Genomic DNA, 19,560 nt, shown 5'->3' with positions numbered 1-19,560 from the left:
CTCTACAATAAATCAAAACGAGCCGGGCATGGTAGCGCGCACCTGTAGTTCCAGCTACTTGGAAGGCTGAGGCGGAAGAATCGCTGGAGCCCAGCGGGTTGAGGCTGCGGTGGCTGGGGGCGGCCACTGCACTCCAGTCTGGGTGACAGAGTGAGATTCCAACTTAAAAAAAAATTAAAAAATAAAAATAAAAAGAACCACATTTCAGGAAGGTCTCTCTGGCTAGCCAGCTTGGCCTCATGTCAGAAACATGTAACAGTTCCCCCATCTTCACTTCCAGTTGAGATGGCTTTCCAGGGTGATCCTCTTTCCCTGTCTTTTGGTTCTGGTTGGCATCTTGGCCTCAGGGATTTCAGTTGATTTCAATTACCCATCTGGAGCCCCTTTTTTGCCTCAATAACCTACCCCTACATTCTGCTCCCCTCTGCTTCCTGCTCCACCTCTCACCCCATTCTCATGGCTTGGTAAGATCCCTCTTCTTTGTATCCCTTCAAACTAAGGCCTGACTTGGCCATGTTGGACTAGGTTCAAAGTAAGAGTACAAGGCAAGTTGCCTAACCTCTGTGTGTCTTAGTTTCCTCATCTGTAAAACAGGGATGATAATACATGCATGCATACATACATGCATGCATACATATATAAATACTTCAGAGGGCTGGTATGAGTAATAAATGAGTTACAGAGTATTTAAAACCTGGCCTGGACCATAAGCAATACCACCATTATTATTTCTTTCCGTATTTTCCAGGTCAAGTGGTAGCTACACCTGCACCCTGCCTCCCTTGTGCTGCCCATGGACAAAAATCAGGGTGAGTACATCTAGAACACATGCTTTCTCCTGGGTGTGAAGTAAAACAGTGACTAAGGATAGCAGCACTGTGAACCCACCTCCAAAGTTGCTTTCTGCTCTCTAGATCTATTGGAACCACTGCCACTCAAGCTCCTCTCAGGATGGAACTATTTTTGGTTTAAAAATCTAATCACTCATAATATCCACATCCTAACTCAATGCAAAATGCTGCTGGTATTTAATAATGTGGGTCCTAAAATATTATGGTATGTCACATGCTTATTTACCTGTATTTCTAGTCATCTATTTCCTTCTAGTTCAACACTTCAAAATTAGTGCTTTCTGGAATTATGGTGTAACAAACTCTTATTATACCTTCATAGAACCTATCTAAGTGTTTTGATAACAAGAAGGGCAGAGTAGAAGGCAAACAGACCAAAAGACAATACAATAAGTAAAGGCTTAAGTACTGTAGTTTCAAGTCTGAAAATACCAACTGTGTGAACTTAGCAAGTCATTATATCTTTCTGAGGTATCTGTTCATATGTAAAATTGGGATAATAGCTCAACTATTTATCAGGCAGGGGTTTAGCAAGGATCATATAAGATCATGGACACAAAAATGTAAACCATACATGACACAAATAGATACAACAGAACTTTATAAACTATAAATGACACTGGTACAGAAAGAAAAATGGATTCTCCATGTGAAAAACTATAAAGGATGTTGTATAAGCATAATTATAGAGTCACTAACATCCCTCAGAAAATAAGGGTTCATACACTAGATGAAATCTTTGGGAAAGAATCACTGTAAGCTCTGCACTTCAAACTGAAACATTTGCTGTGGGAAAGATAGACTTAAACTAAATTTTAAAAAATTAAGTAGCACAAGGAGATTTAATATAATTCACAGCTTATTTTGAATAGTAATGTTACATGTTTTTATTAGAAAGTAATTTAAACATGTAATTTTAAACTAGTACTCTAATTCTTGATTGCATTTTTCACCACATTTTGAGACTCGAATTTCATAATGAATGTCAATGGAGATACATGATTCAACTCTTTATAGTCAGCTTTTCAGGAAAGTACCTATTCTGTAAAATCTTTTTGGACATCCATGCCCTTGTACAAAAGTATAACTCATAAACAAAATGTATGTTATTAGCAACAAATACATAGTTTGCATTGTCAAGACACAGTCAAGCCAAATGATAATTTTAAAGTTTTGAGAAATGAAAATAGTGACTAAAACTTAAAAAGCGGACATAGTTTAGTAAAGGATCTTTAGTTAAATAAGACATTCTAGATTATTGCTTATGTAAATGAGTAACGGTGTGATTTTCATACAACACTGCATTCTTATCCTGTTTTGTCATTATTATCCAAAAATAATTTACACCAGTAAAAGTCACTCAAAGTAAACCCGCCTGGGCAACTTGGCGAGACCTCATCTCTACAATAAATCAAAAAATTAGCCAGACGTGGTGGTGCACACCTGCAGTTCCAGCTACTTGGAAGGTTGAGGCAGAAGGATCGCCAGAGCCCAGCAGGTCAAGGCTGCGGCGGCTGGGAGCAGCTGCTGCACTCCAGTCTGGGCGACTGAGTGAGAATCCAACTCAAAAAAAAAAAAAAAAAATCAAAAACAGAGGCCAAAACTTTATTGGTAATAGTGAAAGGGAGATTTGGTTGGGACTCAAAAATTGAGTCCCAATTCTCAACTGGGAAATTAATTTTTCAATTAATTTGAGAAACAAAATTAAAAAGCATACAAAAAAGTTTCTTGTATCTTATACTGAACAAAATGTATGTTACAATTATACCTGTCTATTAAGTTCTCATAACAGGCCATTGCCTTGCTAACCAGTGGTTTGGCCACGTGCTCTTTGAGCTATGGTCAGGCCATGTTTTCTTAAGTTTTGGCCCACTCCCCTACCTTGGGGAGGTGAATCTCCTCTTTCTCTCTCTCTCCAATTTACTTTCTAAATAAACTATATTTTTTAATCTAAAAAAAAAGTTCTCATAACAAAGAATGAATGAAACACTTATTTTCTTTTTGGCATAATTTCTAGCAAATAATATAACTAAATATGACATCTTTCCCATTGTCTTTGATTTTACATAATAATTACAAAGAGAATCTCTTTACAAAATATTCAAGGGCTCTATCAGCTCTGCCAGGGAACACTCTTAATCCTTTGACATTCAAATTTTCCCTTTGGAAGCACCTATTTTATCACTCTCATTGATTTTCTCTTCTTCAATTGTAAACTTCCCCAATTCTGTCAGATCTGTATTTGTCAACAGATCTGCAAGCAGTTCTCCTACATTGATTTCAAAGACAACTTAAATGCTAAAACTTTTGTAAAATTTGCAATTTCACTTGCTATCTGCACTAAGAGACTGGAAAGGGATAAACCCCAAAATCAACTTGAACAACAAAGACTATATGACTACAAGTGAATTTTCTGAAAAGTTAGACTACTATTTAAATATTTTTGTGTTGTGATGACCTTCTTATGAACAAGTCTTTTAAGTAATATAAAAACTGACAAAAAGGACCTTCCTCTTATTATGTACTACTAAGTAGTAAATTATTTAGGTAACTTATTTACCTGTAAAAGAACACAGACGAAATCTTAGTTCTAAGATAATTAATGGAGAAGTCAAAAAACATCTTGGTCTAATGACTTGAATAATAAAAATCTTAGATTGCTTTGGCTTTGCAATCTTTTTTTCTTTTTTTGTTGAGTTGGAGTCTCACTCTATCACCTAGACTGGAGTGTAGTGGCCGCTCCCGGCCACCATAGCCTTGACCTGCTGGGCTCCGGTGATCCTTCCACCTCAATCTTCCAAGTAGCTGGAACTACAGGTGCACGCTACCACGCCCGGCTGATTTTTGATATATTGTAGAGATGAGGTCTTGCCAAGTTGCCCAGGCGGGTCTCAAACCCGCGGGCTCAGGCAATCCACTCACCTCAGCCTCCCAAGGCATGGGATTACAGGCTGAGCCACCAAGCCCGGCTGCAATCTTTTTTTCTAATGCCTCAAATCCTATCTCTGAAAAGGGGAATCCATCTACCTTTGAGGGACTGAACAATAATAAATAAAATACTAGTGGAAAATTTTCAAGACTTCAGATGAAATTATATCCATATGAGTAGAATAAGTTATACTCTGCACCTTACCCTTTTGAAAATGAAGCATCAACTTTTTACTGATGTTAAATTCTCTTCAGTTACAATGATAAGCAGCAATTACGTATGCTCAGAATCGTGTCTAACTTAACAATTATGGCTCTCTCCATTTCTTCAAAATCTCTGCTAAATTTCTGCCTCATCTACCAATGGCATGACAATCTCAGGCTCATGGGGCTGTGGGCTCTCCCTAACTACTTCCTATGGAATTTTCTATTTTTTCTGATAATACCATCATGCTTGGGTTTTGTGTCCTCTGCTACAAATCAAGCCAGCCCATACAACAGTAAAGGTAATGATTTCACAGCCACCCTGCCCTGGCAGCACCATCTTGCCTACCAGCTAAAAGTAAGGGGATGAGGAATGGAAGCAGCCCTAGGTAAGAATGTCACAGACTCCCACTGTTCTTATCCAACGTTCAAAGTATTTTATGAATATACACTTTCTCAATGTGTTGTTTGCCTTTGGTCAATTTTCAAATACCTAAGTTTTTAGGGGGTTTTATGGACAATTTTGTCAAATTTTATATTTGTTTTGGGGGGAGAGGATTTGCAGCATCTTTATTCCACTAACTCTGGAAGCTCCACCCCCCTCCTGATTGTAGTTTTTATCAAGAGAATGAAAAGATAGTGGAAGAGAAGGAAAAGCATGACTTTTGACAAAGATACAGTACTAGGGGTCATTATATGACCATGGGCAAGTTACTTAACCTTTTTGAGCCTCAATGTCACCATCTTATGAAACCTTATAATATCCTTATTAAGTTGTTACAAACATTACTTAATGTCATGAACACTAGCAGACGCTTAACAAATGTTTCTTAAGTCACAAACAATGTGAAGGTTGTGACAGTCATGAAGGTCTATGAAAATATTTAATTCCTTAAATAAGCAAAAGGAGGAAAATAAATTTTAATATTAATATTTAGTATGCTGAAAAACTCCTGATGAAGAACAAGGGGGAAATAACCTCTGAGTACTATAGTGACAAAAATTCATAATTAAAGGACAGAAGACCTTCCACTGGAGACATCTTAGCACAGATAACTAACAGCGAAGAATTGTGCTTCTTGAAACATGGTAATAACTTTATTTTCTTTCCTCCTAAGCAATACAGTGTACAAATAACAACACATCTTTTTTTTAAATTGAAATTACCTAAAATAAATAAATAAAAACAAAAGAAATTACCTAAAGGTCTTTACATAAAACTTCTGAAGTTTAGTTTCAACAATATATCTATTTAAAATGCATACACATCACACTACTGCTACATTTTGAAGATAACCGAAAGAATTCGAAGAAGCCATGTAAGGAAAATAAAAAAAATAATTCCACTCTTCATTAAATCATGACTAACGTTTTATATTTGGATAGAACAAAAGCTGGATGACTTTTTTTTTTAGTTGAAGTCTCATTCTGTTGCCCATGCTGGAGTGCAGTGACATGATCATGACCACCCATGCCTTGACCTCTTAGGCTAAGGTGATCCCTCCAGTAGCTGAGACTACAGGTGTGCACTACCACATCTGTCTAATTTTTAATTTTCCTTTTCTTTTCTTTTTTTGTAGAGATAAGGTCTTACCATGTTGCCTTAGCTGGTCTCAAACTCCCGGGCTCAATCAGTCCTCCCACTTCAGCCTCCCAAAGTATCGAGATTATAGGCAGGAGCCACTGCGCCCAACCAAAATGACATTTTAAAAAACTCCAACACCAAATAGCAAGTCAGGTAAGAAAAATCACCATACCACTCTTGTTACTTTTACAAAGTAAAAAAGAAAATGACTTACCTCTACAGCAAAGATTCCTTTGTCACGCCCATATAATTTCATCTCTTCTGGAAAATGCTGAAAAGCATTTACATAAGGAATATGGTCCTCCTCAACAAATCTGTATTTTTAAAAAGTGTCAATGAGAGCTATGTATTGACTTTGCAGAGTAAATGCTTTCAGAAAAAAAATCTCTTATTTCAAAGAAAAGGTAAGAATCAGTTGAGCATATTCTATCTCCCACATATTTCTTAAACTTTTACTTTATTACAGGAATGTGGGGCACTTAAATAGGCCGAATGTAGGTGAAGTTTGGGCTTCTAAATGGCCCTCACTCCCCCGGTAATGAACCAAGTACCCTTTGTGTTGTCATGTGCCCCCCTCTCCCTCCTCCCTCCCTTCCTCCCCTAGCAGTGTCTAATGACAGCCAATCCCTCCCTTGTGCTAATGTGACTAACATTGAAGGCCCACTTATGAATGAGAACATGTAGTATTCAGATCTTTGTTTCTGTAATAGTTCACTTAATATGATGGTCTCCAACTCCATCCAATTTGGTGTGAAGTCCATGATTTTGTTCTTCTTTATGGCTGCTTAATAATCCATTATGTATATGTACATTTTCTTTATCTGGTCCACTTTTGATGGGCAGCGGGGTTGGTTCCATGTTTTTGCTATTATGACTAGTGCGGCAATAAACATGTGTGTGCAGGTGTTTTGTAGAATGATTTATGCTTCTCCAGGTATGTTCCCAGGAGAGGGATTGCTGGATCATGTGGAAGGTCAATTTTTAGTTCTTTTAGGAAATGCTACACTGCTTTCCAGAGGTTGAACTAGCTTGCAATCCCACTAACAGTCTAGAATCTTTTCTCCACACCCGTGCCAGTATCTGTTGTTTTTGCAGTATTAATGATAGCCACCCTTACAGGTATCTCCCATATATTTTTAAGGATGATGAATCTAATCATATCTATTATTCTCTGCACCCATGCATGGGACTATTTAGCCAATTCCTGAATAATTCTCTTAGATTCCAGACTAAATAGATTATTTATCTGTCAGTTCACCACCAGGCTTTCTAACATGGCATTCCTTCTATCCCTACTTCTCCTCACGTGACAGGTTCCTACTCATCTTATAATCACTTCTTCAAGGAGGCCTTCCTTGATCTCTGTTTATTTAGTCTTCAGTCTCATATGATGACGTACCTCCCTTGTCTACCCTTCTGTTCCCAGGACCTATCACAGTGCATGGCAGATGCTTGTTGCTGGAAGAACCATTAGGAGGAGGAAGAACAACTAACTTTGCCTATTTACTCACCATTCCATCCCAATGTCCGGTACACAGTAGGAGATCAAATATTTTGAGTCAATTATTGAGTTTGATGAAAGTAACAAATATATGTGTATATATAGATAATATGTTTATTTACAACTCATGCATTCGACATAAATTTATTAAGTACTATATACCCAGCACAATTCTAGGCTGCAGTGATACAGCAGTGAACAAAACAGAAAAACATTCTTGTTTTCATGGAGTTTATATACTAGTGAGAAGATGACAAACAAAACAAATCAATGAAATCTATAGCATGTTAGGTAGAGGGAAATGTTAAAGAGAAAAATAAAGTAAGGAAGGAGACCAGAGAATAAAGAATAGGTGTCTTGCAACTGTGTTATATCTATCTATCTATCTATCTATCTATCTATCTATCTATCTATCTATCTATCTATCTATCTATCTTCTATCTAATTGTTAAAATAAGAAGGAAAGTAAGATAAAGACAAGAGTAGGTACACAAAATGTATTACCTTAAAGTCTTTGCCCTGCTAGAGCTTAACTTACATTTGGCTTTCAGCTTTCCATCAGTTAGAGGACAAATTTGATTTAATTTCTTAATAAAAAATATGACTGTGATTTCTTTTTTAGTTACTGAAAGTTGAGAATTAACTATTTTATGTAAAAATGGTGCTAAAGACTCCCCAGCTGAGTTTTCATTAGTGTCTTTGGTTTATATAAAAGTATTTTTGTACAGTAATCAGTGGTCATATTATTTTGGAACCATATTTTTGTTTTATAATGTTTATATTATATTTTGTTTTATATATTTTACATAAAGGATATAATGTATGCCTATCACTTTGAAAACTATCTAGTATTTCCTTATGTTAACGTCTTCATAATTTATTTAGTCTTCAGTCTCATATGATGACATATGCCAGCACTATATGGCATGTCAGGAGTTCAGAGATGAAGAATCCTCAGCACCCTCACCCTAACAGGGAAGACAGACAGCCTGCACATGAGCCAGTAGAGACACTGCCACAAGTGCCACCAGAGGCATGCTCAATGTGCTAGAGCACAGGAAGGTATGAGAGACCAGCCTAGGGGAAGCAGAGATGTCTTCATGGAGTAGCTCTTGAATATCCAGAGTTTTAACCATTTTTCACCATTTATAGATAGTTCTGCACTTAGCCTTTTTCCAAAGATTTGTTTTATTTTTATATTTGAATTTTCTTTTAGAAAAATTTTTTTCAAAAAGATAGCTACTGAATCAAAGTTCTGAACAACCTATTTCCCTTCTTGGGTATTATCAGCTAGTTCTCTGGATCAGTTCAGGAAGTTGATAGAGGAACCGACATAGATATGTGCCTCTCCTGACCAACATGCCACTACTGTAGCCATGTCCCCTGGAAACACTGTTTTTACTTATAATTCTGTATTTTTCCAAAGTTTGAATCTATAGTGGATTGGAAATTTAACAAACTGGTTCTTTATTGCAGATCTTGAAAAGCACTGCTTTACAGTTAAGTAGTGTGTACCTGTTAAACAGATCCCAAGCCCATTAACCTCTTTCCATTTCTATGACCAGCGCCCTACTCCAAGCCACCATCTGTTGCCTGAAGACCATCTGATGTCCTGCTTTCACTCTTCCCTTTGCAGAATCCATTTTTCACATAACTGCCTCAATGATCTTTTTAAATCAGATCGTGTCTCTCCTGCTGCAATCTTCCAGTGATTTACTATCACACTTAAAAGTCAAAGTTCTAGTGGGTATGAGGTTTCCTTTTGGGTGACTATGTCCTGAAAATAGAGGCTGGACAACTTATACTGAAAGCTGTTGAACTGTACATTTTAAAAAGGTGAATGTTATTATATATGAATTAGACTTCAACTTTAAAAATCCAAATTCCTAGCTTGTTTCACAAAGACAGATATCTGTCCCTGCTTATCTCTCTGCCCTCATCCTCCTACTCCTCCTTAGAATTCTCCAGTCACACTTACCCCTCTGCTTGTTCACTGCACTTACTCCTGCTTTAGGGCTTGGTGCTAGCAATTTTCCTCTACCTGGAATGCTGGCACAGTAAGTAGTCCCCCCTTATCCTGTTTAATGTTCAGAGGTTTCAGTTACCCATGGTCTGCAAATATCAAATGGAAGGTTCCAGAAATAAATAATTCCTATTTTAAATTGCGTGCTGTTCTGAGTAGCGCAATAAAATCTCATGCCATCCAGCTCTGACTCGCCTAGAATGTGAATCCGCCCTTTGTCCAGCGTATCCGAGCAGCAGGCACTACCCATGCGCTGATTACTTGCAGTTGGCTCAGTTCTCAGTTCCACTGTCATGACATTGCTGTGATCATATAAAGGCCCAAAGCATAAGAGTAGTGGAGCTGGCATACTGCTATAACTGTTCTATTTTATTATGTTATTGTTGCTAATCCCTTACTTTCTCTCATTTATAAATTAAACTTTATCACTGGAATTTATGCATAGAAAAACACAGTCCATAGGTTTGGTGGTATCCGTGGTTTCAGGCATGCACTGTATGGGTCTTGGAACATACCCCTCATGGGTAAGTAGGGACTACTATACTTCTAATATTCACATGTTGGCTGTATTTTCATTAAAAGTGCAGCTTAAATTCCACCCCTGCAGCAAGGCCTTCCCTAATAACCAACCTAAAGTAGCCATCTAGTCATTCTCTATCACACCATCCTATTTCAATCTTCTGAAGAACCCTTCCCTGTCCAGTCATTTTCTTATTTATGTATTTGCTCATCTGTTTCCTCCTCTAGGGACTTGACCTATATGGTTCACAATTGGATCTCAGGGGTCTAGACTCTGGAACAACACCTATTAACTATTACACTTAAAAATTTAGGGAATGAATAAATGCTAGCTGTTTTAATTATTGTTGCTATTGCTAGGTAGGCAGGGTCCTTTTACAAGCTATTTATATAATCCTTATTATGTATCATTTTACACAATCCTTACAGAGTCATAAATTTATCCTAAGGACCATGGATGCTGCTAAAGGACTTAAACAGGAAAGTGACATGCACAATTAGTGTAAGATATGTGGGTGCTCTAGCCAGGTTAATAATGTACTCCCTTCAAATAATGTTCTTTAATTTTTTTTTTCAGTTTGGCAATAGTTTTCAAACTTTAGCTTCCACAAGAATCTTCTGGAGGGCTTATTTTAAAGCAGAAGTTACCAGGCTTTACCCCAGAATTTCTGACTCAGAAGGTCTAGGACAGGTTTAAGAATCTGCTTAGCTCCAGATGAGCAAGAGGTTGTTGGTTAGGCCACACCTTGAGAACCTGTGACTTAGAATTCTTTCTGGGAGAAAAGTAGAAAAAGATCAGTAGTAACAACCTCTTCTCCTATTGCCCCAAACAACTAAGATCTGTTCCCAAACCTACATACCCCACAGAGCAAAATAATAGCCTCTTGGCTAATTAGATCCAATCTCCCTGAAGGCATTTTAGAATTCCCCTTGGTAGGGGAGGAGAGGGAAAGAGAGAGGAAGGAGAGTGGAAGGAAAAGAAGTGGGGCTGGGATCTTACCCTCTTTCTTCCAACCACATGTGATATTCTCCCTGAGAAGAATTTCAGGTAAATATTTTCTCCTTTTGTTCGATTTCTAAGAGAGTTCTGCTAGCTCCTTATAAATTGCCCTGGGTAGAATGACTAGCCCCTTTACTCAGCTCTAATGTCATGATTAGATGTATGTTTCAGTAAGATCCTTCTGGTTATCAGGAGGAAGTGGATAGAAATGACACAAGATTGTAGACACAGAGCTCAGATGGGAGATTCTTAAGCAATCCAGGTGAGGGTAGAGAGGATAGAGACAAAGGGAATAGAGTAAAAAATGAATGTGTGGGTTATTTTGGACAAATAATTGATAGGATGTCATGACTAACATTATATGTAGAGAAGAAAGAGCCAAGGATGATTCCTAGGTTTCTGGATAGGATGTAACAGGATGCAACAGGATGCATGACACTTACTAAGAAAGAGAACACTGGAGAAGGAGCTGAGTTAAGGAGACAGATAATGAACCTCTTTTTAGTCATGCTGATTCTAAGACATCATAAAGACATTCAAGTAGCCCTGTCCAGCAGGCAGTTGCATATGTAAATACATGGGTCTGGCCCTCAGTAGACAAGTCTGGGCTAGAGTCATAAATTTGGGAGTCATCAGCATATAGATGATAATTAAAGCCTTGGGAAAGGATGAGATCATCCAATGAGAGAATACAAAGCAAGATCAGGTTTTTACATTAGGAGTAAAATTCACTGAATCATGAGCTATCTGCTTGCAGAGTTAATCACACCTGAGAAAAGCCTTGTTATTTGGTTGATGTGGCCAAATTCGAAACCACTACTATCATTTACTGGAGGCATGTTATTTAATCAAAGGAACTAGTGCCAATAATGATGATGATGATGGCAGTGGTGATGAAAACAAAAACAATGACTAGCACTGAGTTCTTATTATGAGCCAGACACTGTTCTGAGTACTTTTCATGCAATGTTAATTATAGAAAGTAGTTAAAACCCTATGAGTACTTATTATTAACCTCATTTTCCCAATGAGGAAACAGAAGCAGAGAGAAATTAAATAACTTACTCAAAGTCATATAAAAATAAGCAAGGGAGCCAGATTCAAACCCAGGAATCCTGAGTTCCAAATCTGCCTCTCTGAAAGCACTTTACACATTGATTAAACCCAATTGGTATTACTCAGAATACATATAAAGCAAGGGAAAAAATTTAACACATTAATGATTTTAGCACATCTTCTATTAAATGAGAAATTCTTACACTCTATGCTGTAAGTCATTAGCTAATTAAAAAGTCCTATAGATTATAATGAAAAATATGAATGCTTATTATCTGCATAACATGTTCTTCCAATAGCTGTTTCCAACTTTTCCTTATAAACACAGACAATCTATATTTTAACTCTCAACAACACCAATACATGCTTTTATATAACTACTTATAACCATTTTGCTAATGTAAAGGTAATTTGTTCATCCTTTCTTAGAAATGAAAAATATTTAATAATACTACTACTAAGGTACTTAAATGTTACTTTTCTCTTCAAAACATTTTATTACATAATTAATTTTCCAATAGCTCATGTATGTAAATACTATAATTTCCACTATAAAATAAGAAAATGAATTGCTAGCTCAGGGGAGATTAAATCTCAGAATTAGAATTCAGGCTACCCAATCTTTCTAGTCCCTTTCTCAAGTTAAGTCTTCTTGTAAAACTCAAAACATTCAAAGTCTAATCAACAAAAACACAGTAATTGACAAAAACAATATCTTAAGAGAGGTTTGGCTTACCTCAAAAGATCTGAAAGCGTTATTGTTTCTCTCTGCCAAAGTAACGACAGATAGCAGAAAGCAAGTGTCCTTGGCACAGTCATCTTCATGATTCCCTTCTCCTTTCGTTTTGAGTATTCAACTCCATCAAGAGATCCAGAACAGACAGACGCCGTTTCTTAGGGGATAAATCAAGATTTTTTAAAAAATGTAAGTAACTATTTTGAATAAAATCAAAACTACAAAAAATATCTTAAAATCAGATTACAATTGATATAAACTTCACAAACAGTAATTTGGCAATAAAGGACAATGAAGAATTAGAAGGAAATTAGCCAAAAAGGTAACTGTGGTTTATCTGTGGGAGTGAGATGGGGAGGGATTTGAACTGTTTGCATTTTTAAATAGTGAATATAAACAAATTTTAAAATAAATAAGAGGATAACAATTACAATGCAAAACCAAAAAAGTGTAACAACTCCTTTGACTCTGGCCTCAAATCCCATGACCTCTTCTTTGAGAGGACTTTCCAGAACTCCAGCTAAAGCAGCACCTTCTCCTACTCTTCATCCTCCAGACATCCTCTGCCATAAGGCACTGTGAATCCTCATTCATTCATAAACTCAACACATACTTATTTATCTCATTCTTTGTGCCACTCTTCTATGCCTCAGGAATTACAGTGAACAATGTCTCATCTCTCTTAGAATGTATATTCCAGTAATGGAAAGCAGACTAAAAAACAAACAAACAAACAAAATACAATTGACAGAGCTGTCTTTGTCTTAGTTACTTGGGAGGCTGAAGTGGGAGGATCATTTAAGCCTAGGAGTTCAAGTCTGCAGTGACCTTAGATTGCACCACTGCACTTCAGTCTGGGTGACAGAGTAAGATCCTGTCTCTAAAAAAAGAAAAATAAAATCCCTTTTTCCAGATTCTGTAAATCTCTTCTTCATAGCATTTACCAGTAACTGAAATTTTATTTGCGCATCTATTGTCTATCTCCTCTCGCTACAACATAAACACCTTGAAGGAAGACAGTTTTGCTCACCACTGTGTACCAGTGCCCAGGGCAGTCCCTAGCACAGAGCAGAAACTAAATGTGACAAACTGGTCCAACAGTTCTACTTCTAAGATTTCATCTCAGTGAAAAGATTTTTTTTTTTTGAGTTGGAGTCTCACTCTGTCACCCAGACTGGAGTGCAGTGGCCGCTCCCGGCCACCGCAGCCTCGACTTGCTGGGCTCCGGCGATCCTTCCACCTCAGCCTTCCAAGTTGCTGGAATTACAGGCATGCGCTACCACGCCCGGCTGATTTTTTGACTTATTGTAGAGATGAGGTCTCACTGCCCAGGCGGGTCTCGAACCCACGGGCTCAGGCAATCCACTCACCTCAGCCTCCCAAAGGCGCGGGATTACAGGCTGAGTCACCGAACCCGGCTGTGAAATGATTTTTAAAAGAGCAAAAGGTTGGGCACAGTGGCTCATGCCTGTAATCCCAGCACTTGAGGCCAAGGCAGGAGGACTGCTTAAGCCCAGGAGTTTGAGACCAGCCTGGGCTACAGAGTGAGACCTTTTCTCTAAAAAAAAATTTAAAAGTTAGCCGGCTGTGGTGACATGTGCCTACAGTTTCAGCTACTCAGGAGGCTGAGGCTAGAGGATCATTTGAGCCCAGAAGTTTGGGGCTGCAGTGAGCTGTAAGCATGCCACCATATTCCTGCTTGAGCAACAGAGTGAAACCCTGACTCAAAAAAAAAAAACAAAAACAAAGGTTTAAGGTCAAGGAATGCTGTGGCAGCACTGTTTATAATACGAAAAAAATGTAGAACAACTTAGATGCCAGGAATATAAGTTTAATTAAATAAGTCCATGCAGTGGTAGTCTACATGGTAATTTTCATAATTTAGATAGATGGTTCCCAAAGTATAGCCTAACAGTATTAGTAGCACCTGAAAACTTAACAGAATGCAAATTATTGTGGTCTAACAAGTCTTCCAGGTGATGGATGCTAAAGTTTAAGGATCACTGTTTTAGAAGAATATATAAGGACACAGATTTCCATAAAAATTGTATGTGTACACACACACACACACACACACACGCGCGCACACACACACACTTTTTTGTACGGTCCTTATGACTTCCAGTTAGGATGGCAGCCTGAAAACACAAACTGGCCTCTCCTCTATCCCACTACAATTATTACAAAGGAATTTTTAAAACATGTAGACCCAAGATCAAATAATATGTAAAAGAAAACAGCAATAAAATCTTAGAAGTTAAAAAGCATATGGATAGGTAACTACTGCTTTAGCAGTCCTGAGAAAGTCAGATCCAAAGCTAGTAGTGAGGAAAGCTAAAAAGCAATCTAATTTTCACTGGAAATCCCTAAAGAAGACTCAGTACCAAGTACCCCTGGAAACTGGATGAAGGCAGTGCTAACACCAGGATTGCTTGAAAGTATGAGTAAGAAGCAGTTAGATATCCAGGTTCTTATCCCAACACCATGCAGCCAAATGACTGCCCCTCCCCAGTCCTAGCCAAAAATTGGAAGTTTCTTCTCCAGAAAGAAGGGTCTCTAGAATAGGGCATGCATACTAGTCACATGCACAGCTGAGAAGTGAAAACAGGAGTAAGTGAAAGTTTACATACTGAGTATTGAGACAACCCCCTCATTCCCCCTGGGCCTTCTTCTTCCCACCCAGTTCCCAGAACATTGACAGCCAGGATTACACACCCACCAAACAGAAGACTCAAGATTTCTCTGCAGAATCTGATCAGCTTAGGGGTAAAAGATTAAAAGATGATAAATCTGGATGTGCACTAAAAAAAATAACCCAGCTAGATTACCCTTGCGTACAGAGCAGAGCTGAAAAGACTGACCATGGGTACAAAGCTTTCAATCAACTTTTTAGTCTCCATCTAAAAATAAGAATAGGTTATCTTATACTTACTAAACATTTGAAGAAAGCTTCTAATATAAAAAGCAGAGACCAAAATATAAAAAGCAGAGGGGAAATATCAATAACATCTTCTGTAAAATAAAAGAAAGTGTTCCACAAAAATGAGTAAGTAATTCAGGAAAGAAGATGAAATGGGATCCAGGAAATACAAAAGACAACCAAAGTAACAGAATTTCAGGATGGTGGCAAAGAAAGATCTTAACCAATTAGGCTATAGGTCTAGAGACAACATTCTAGATCGGATCAAGTCAGAGGCTCCAGAGAGACTTTTTCCAGAAGATGAAATTGACAGAATACCTAAAGTATTGAGAGATTATAAGAACTAAGAAGAAGTGTGGAGAAACATAAGTAATAACTTACAGATTAGTGATAAGTAGAGAGAAAACTAAATAAGTACCAAAATTCAACTCTGGGAAAACCAAAGGATATAGAGAAAAAGTAATCATAAGAAGCTACATGATTCAGTTCTGAATAGAATTTATAATAATTAAAGCAGTAAACATTGATCTACTAAAACATAATATAATTATATTGGTAAGATAGAAAATGAGAAATGTACAATCATATACTTGTGACTGTGCAGAGGAAGGACAGTGAGGAATGGGTGAAAGAGCTAAGATGGAATTCAGTAGCTAATATCTCTAACCAAAAATCAAGATGTAATACTAGAAGCATGTGACACAGATATATGGAAGCTACAAAAGAGTTAAAAATGAACACCTCTTGAGAATAGGACATGTGGGGGCTAGCAGTCTACAACCTTTAAAAAAATTTTGTTTTTGCAATTTTTCATAACAATAGTTATAGAACTATTTGAATTATGTGTATATAGATTTTGATTTAACAATTTAAAAAATGAAGAAATAGTTCCGTTTTGCAAAAAAAACCAAAAAATTCTTTCCCTTTATATATACACATGAAGAAAAAACTTTCTGGATTTCTAAGAGTAGTAATTTCTGGGTGGTACAATAACTGAGATGATTTATTTTTCTGAGACTTTCTGCATTTTATAGTTTTGCCTTAAGAGTTGCATTAATAATTACTTTTATTAGTATAACTAAAAGAAAGCTCTATGAATCACCATTTTCTAAAACAAACAAACAAAAACCTTTAATATAGGTATACAATCATGATGCTTTACAAAAATTAACATTTTTTTAAAATAGGCTTGGATGGTTTTAGAGTCTTAGTCTTCTGGGACTTTGAGTCCTGGCTTGCCTAAAAACATGAAGAAGAAAACTCCAGAGATTTGTTGCTGCTCAATTATTCTATGATTCTAACATTTTACTTCTTTGGATACAAAAAGTAACTTCTGATAATCTGTGTAACTCTGCAGTCCAGCAAGAAATGCAGATAAGCTGATAAAGAAATTTTTATTTAGAGGGCAAGGAACTTGCAAATAAATAGTCCATACAAAAAATGTTCTGTTGAAAATTGTATATAACTACACTTAACCCAAATTTCAATAAACAATTCCTGATACCAGAGGTGTGGAAGTTATTTCCCAAAGAATTCTATTAGCATACATCAAGATTTGTGTAATCTATAATAAAAGCCTGGTCTGTTTGTTAAGGTCTGCTTTCTACCATGGTTTTTTAAAAAATGTAGTGAAGGAACAACTAAAATGAAGAAATGCTTTAGCAAGAAAGTTTATATAACCTTAAGTATATTCCTTATCTATTTTAAGTTATGGAATTAAATCAGAAAGACACATATGGAACATGGTAAATTTTATTCATCTTGCTTTAGTTTATACTTATAAATTAAGTACATCATCTTTGACTCTCGTCTGTCTTACCATATAACTATATTGTAACATTTTTCTGATGCAACTTTCTGAGCTCACACATAAATTTTTTTGTGCTAGACTCCTCTTTAGATTCACTTGCTTTTTATGTCCATTAAAAAAAAATCACACAGGAATACTCACATAGAGACAATATGCCTTTTACAAAATTGCACTAAGATTGCATTTAATTCACCTTTCTCTTAGCCATATGATTCAGCAAATCATTCTTCCCTGTTAGACCAAGTTCCCTTCCTTGGAATATCAAGAGATTGGATTAAATTATTCTAAAGAGGCAGTACCAGCTTTAAAGTTCTAAATGGTTTGGTTCTCATTTTTACCTGACTGTGATGCTTTGCCAATGGGGAAAGGTTTTCGAGTGTGGGCATCAGACTGAGAATCCACTCCACTTTCAACAAAAGTACAGCTAACATCACTTAGCAGCTCAGGCTCACTTGCCCAGTCTGAATGATTTAGATTATTTTCTAATACCTGTTTGCAAAATAATATAAATAAAATTATTACATAGTTTAAAACACAGTTAATTTCTGCAAACTTAAACAATTTCTTACCATCATAAACACCATAAAAGAAATCACTTCTAGAGAACTGCAACTGTCTGTCAAGTCCCTAAGTCTGAAAGATCTTTAGTTTTGAAGCATGCTCCCGATAGCTCCTAGTAATGCTTCTTGGAGAAGGGCTACATACAAGGTTGAGTAAGGAAACAGGCTGCTAGAACATGCATCAGGTCTCTTCCTCCTTCCATGAACATCTTACAACACTAGTATCATGACATCAAACAGTAACTCCATGTATGTTGGCTGGCTTCATTGTACAAAACTATCTGGGGAATTTTTGCTTTGTATCTTTGTATCTCCTGTCCTTTTCCTCTCCCTCTCTCAAACTCATTACTTATTCCTTCATACTGTCTTTCCAACTCACTTCCTTCATACTGTCTTTCCAACTCACTCTCCTTCATTTATTTCTTATTTCCTTGAACTCCTATAGTACATACTACTATAACATATAATGGACAAGGGTATACTATCTCATATCATTCTTTCCTATTTCACACATGTGCTGTTGAAACAATGGTCAATAGTGTCCCTAAAAAGCTCAGCTGGCTGGCTATTTAAAGTCCTCATTAGCTGACATTACCTTGGGGAATTGATCATAGTCAAAAAGTCATGATGTCAACCCTGCAGGCCAAGAAACCCAATATGACCCAATATTACAAGGCAATATGACTCATATTAAAGAAGCTCACAAGAGAGTGAAGCAAAAAATAAACAAAAAATCAGGGAATGAAATAAGATGCTTATATCCTCTGTCAAGCACATCCCCTTTAAAGAGGCAGTACTAGCTTTAATGTTCTAAATGGTTTGGTTCTCATTTTTACCTGACTGTGATGCTTTGCTGACGGGGAAAGGCTTTTGAGTATGGACATCAGACTAAAACTCCGCTCCAATTTCAACAAAAGAAGTACAGCTAACATCATTTAGCAGCTCTGGCTCACTTGCCCAATCTGAATGGCAAGGGCAAGTGAGCCCTTCAGGCAAGCCACAAGAGGCAAGGTGTATCACAGAGCTGGCTGATGAGCAGGAACACATTGAGAAAACTTCCACAGGTGACCACTGCCAAAACTCTAACACATACTCTGTCTCTGCTAGACTCTTCCAGACTATCCAAACTCCCATCTAAAGACAGTTTCTCCATTTGTGCACTCAACCCCACCCCTTCACCTATTCAAAGACTCACTTCTACTTTTCTCCATTGTGAATTTTTCTTCTTTCCTGTATAATTCCTATCAGAACACAAATATGTTACCATATATCCCACTTTTTAGAAAACTTTCCCCTGATCCCAGCTACCACACAAATTCTTTTTTTTGTTTTTTTTCAATAATCAATATTTTTTTATTATGATGTTGTGGGGTACAGTTAAGGGTTAGGTATACAAATACATTTCATTCAGGCTCCCTATTGATTAGAGGTGCTTCCCCATCCCCAGACAGATATTTGCTCTTTAATCCCATCTCTCTCCCCACCCCCCCATAGTTTCCCACTACTGTCAGTCATTTTTTTATAGTATTAGATTGGATGTTCAAGGTCCATTATATGAGTGAAAACATGTGATACTCAGACCTTTGTTTTTGGGAGACATCACTCTGTATTATAGACCCTAGTTCCAACCAGGTGGCTGTGAAATTCATGATTTTGTTCTTTTTTATGGCTGCGTAGTATTCCATCGTCTATATGTACCACATTTTTCTAATCCAATCCTCTTTTGATGGACAGCATGGTTGCTTCCAGGTTCTTGCTGTTGTGAACAATGCTGCGATAAACATACGTGTGCAGGTGTCTTTTTTGTAGAGTGATTTGTGTTCTTCCCAATATATTCCCAGTAGGGGGATTGCGGGGTCATATGGGA

General features: G+C 37.1%; 1 protein-coding gene across 2 annotated transcripts in view; it reads right to left on the bottom strand.

The window, feature by feature from the left end:
* The window catches only part of TAF1B (TATA-box binding protein associated factor, RNA polymerase I subunit B), a 59,633-nt gene extending 41,008 nt beyond the window's left edge, over positions 1 to 18,625 (bottom strand). Inside the window, exons 1-3 of one of the 2 annotated variants that reach the window (XM_021713017.1) lie at positions 18,530 to 18,625; positions 12,404 to 12,560; positions 5,783 to 5,882 (exon numbers count right to left, since the gene is read on the bottom strand). In XM_021713017.1, the coding sequence (XP_021568692.1) occupies positions 5,783 to 5,882; positions 12,404 to 12,492 (189 nt within the window). In that variant the 5' untranslated portion in view covers positions 12,493 to 12,560; positions 18,530 to 18,625. Of the gene's footprint in view, positions 1 to 5,782; positions 5,883 to 12,403; positions 12,561 to 17,471; positions 17,629 to 18,529 lie in introns of those variants that run through there. The other variant, XM_021713018.1, reaches the window with a different exon arrangement.
* Between the last annotated feature and the right edge of the window lie 935 nt (positions 18,626 to 19,560).

Source organism: Carlito syrichta, unplaced genomic scaffold (assembly GCF_000164805.1).
Source record: "Carlito syrichta isolate Samal-C Ts95f unplaced genomic scaffold, Tarsius_syrichta-2.0.1 Scaffold303988, whole genome shotgun sequence".
In the NCBI taxonomy this organism is placed as follows: domain Eukaryota; kingdom Metazoa; phylum Chordata; class Mammalia; order Primates; family Tarsiidae; genus Carlito; species Carlito syrichta.
The sequence above is the reverse complement of the archived record's forward strand: the minus strand, read 5'-3'. Positions and strand labels throughout refer to the sequence as shown.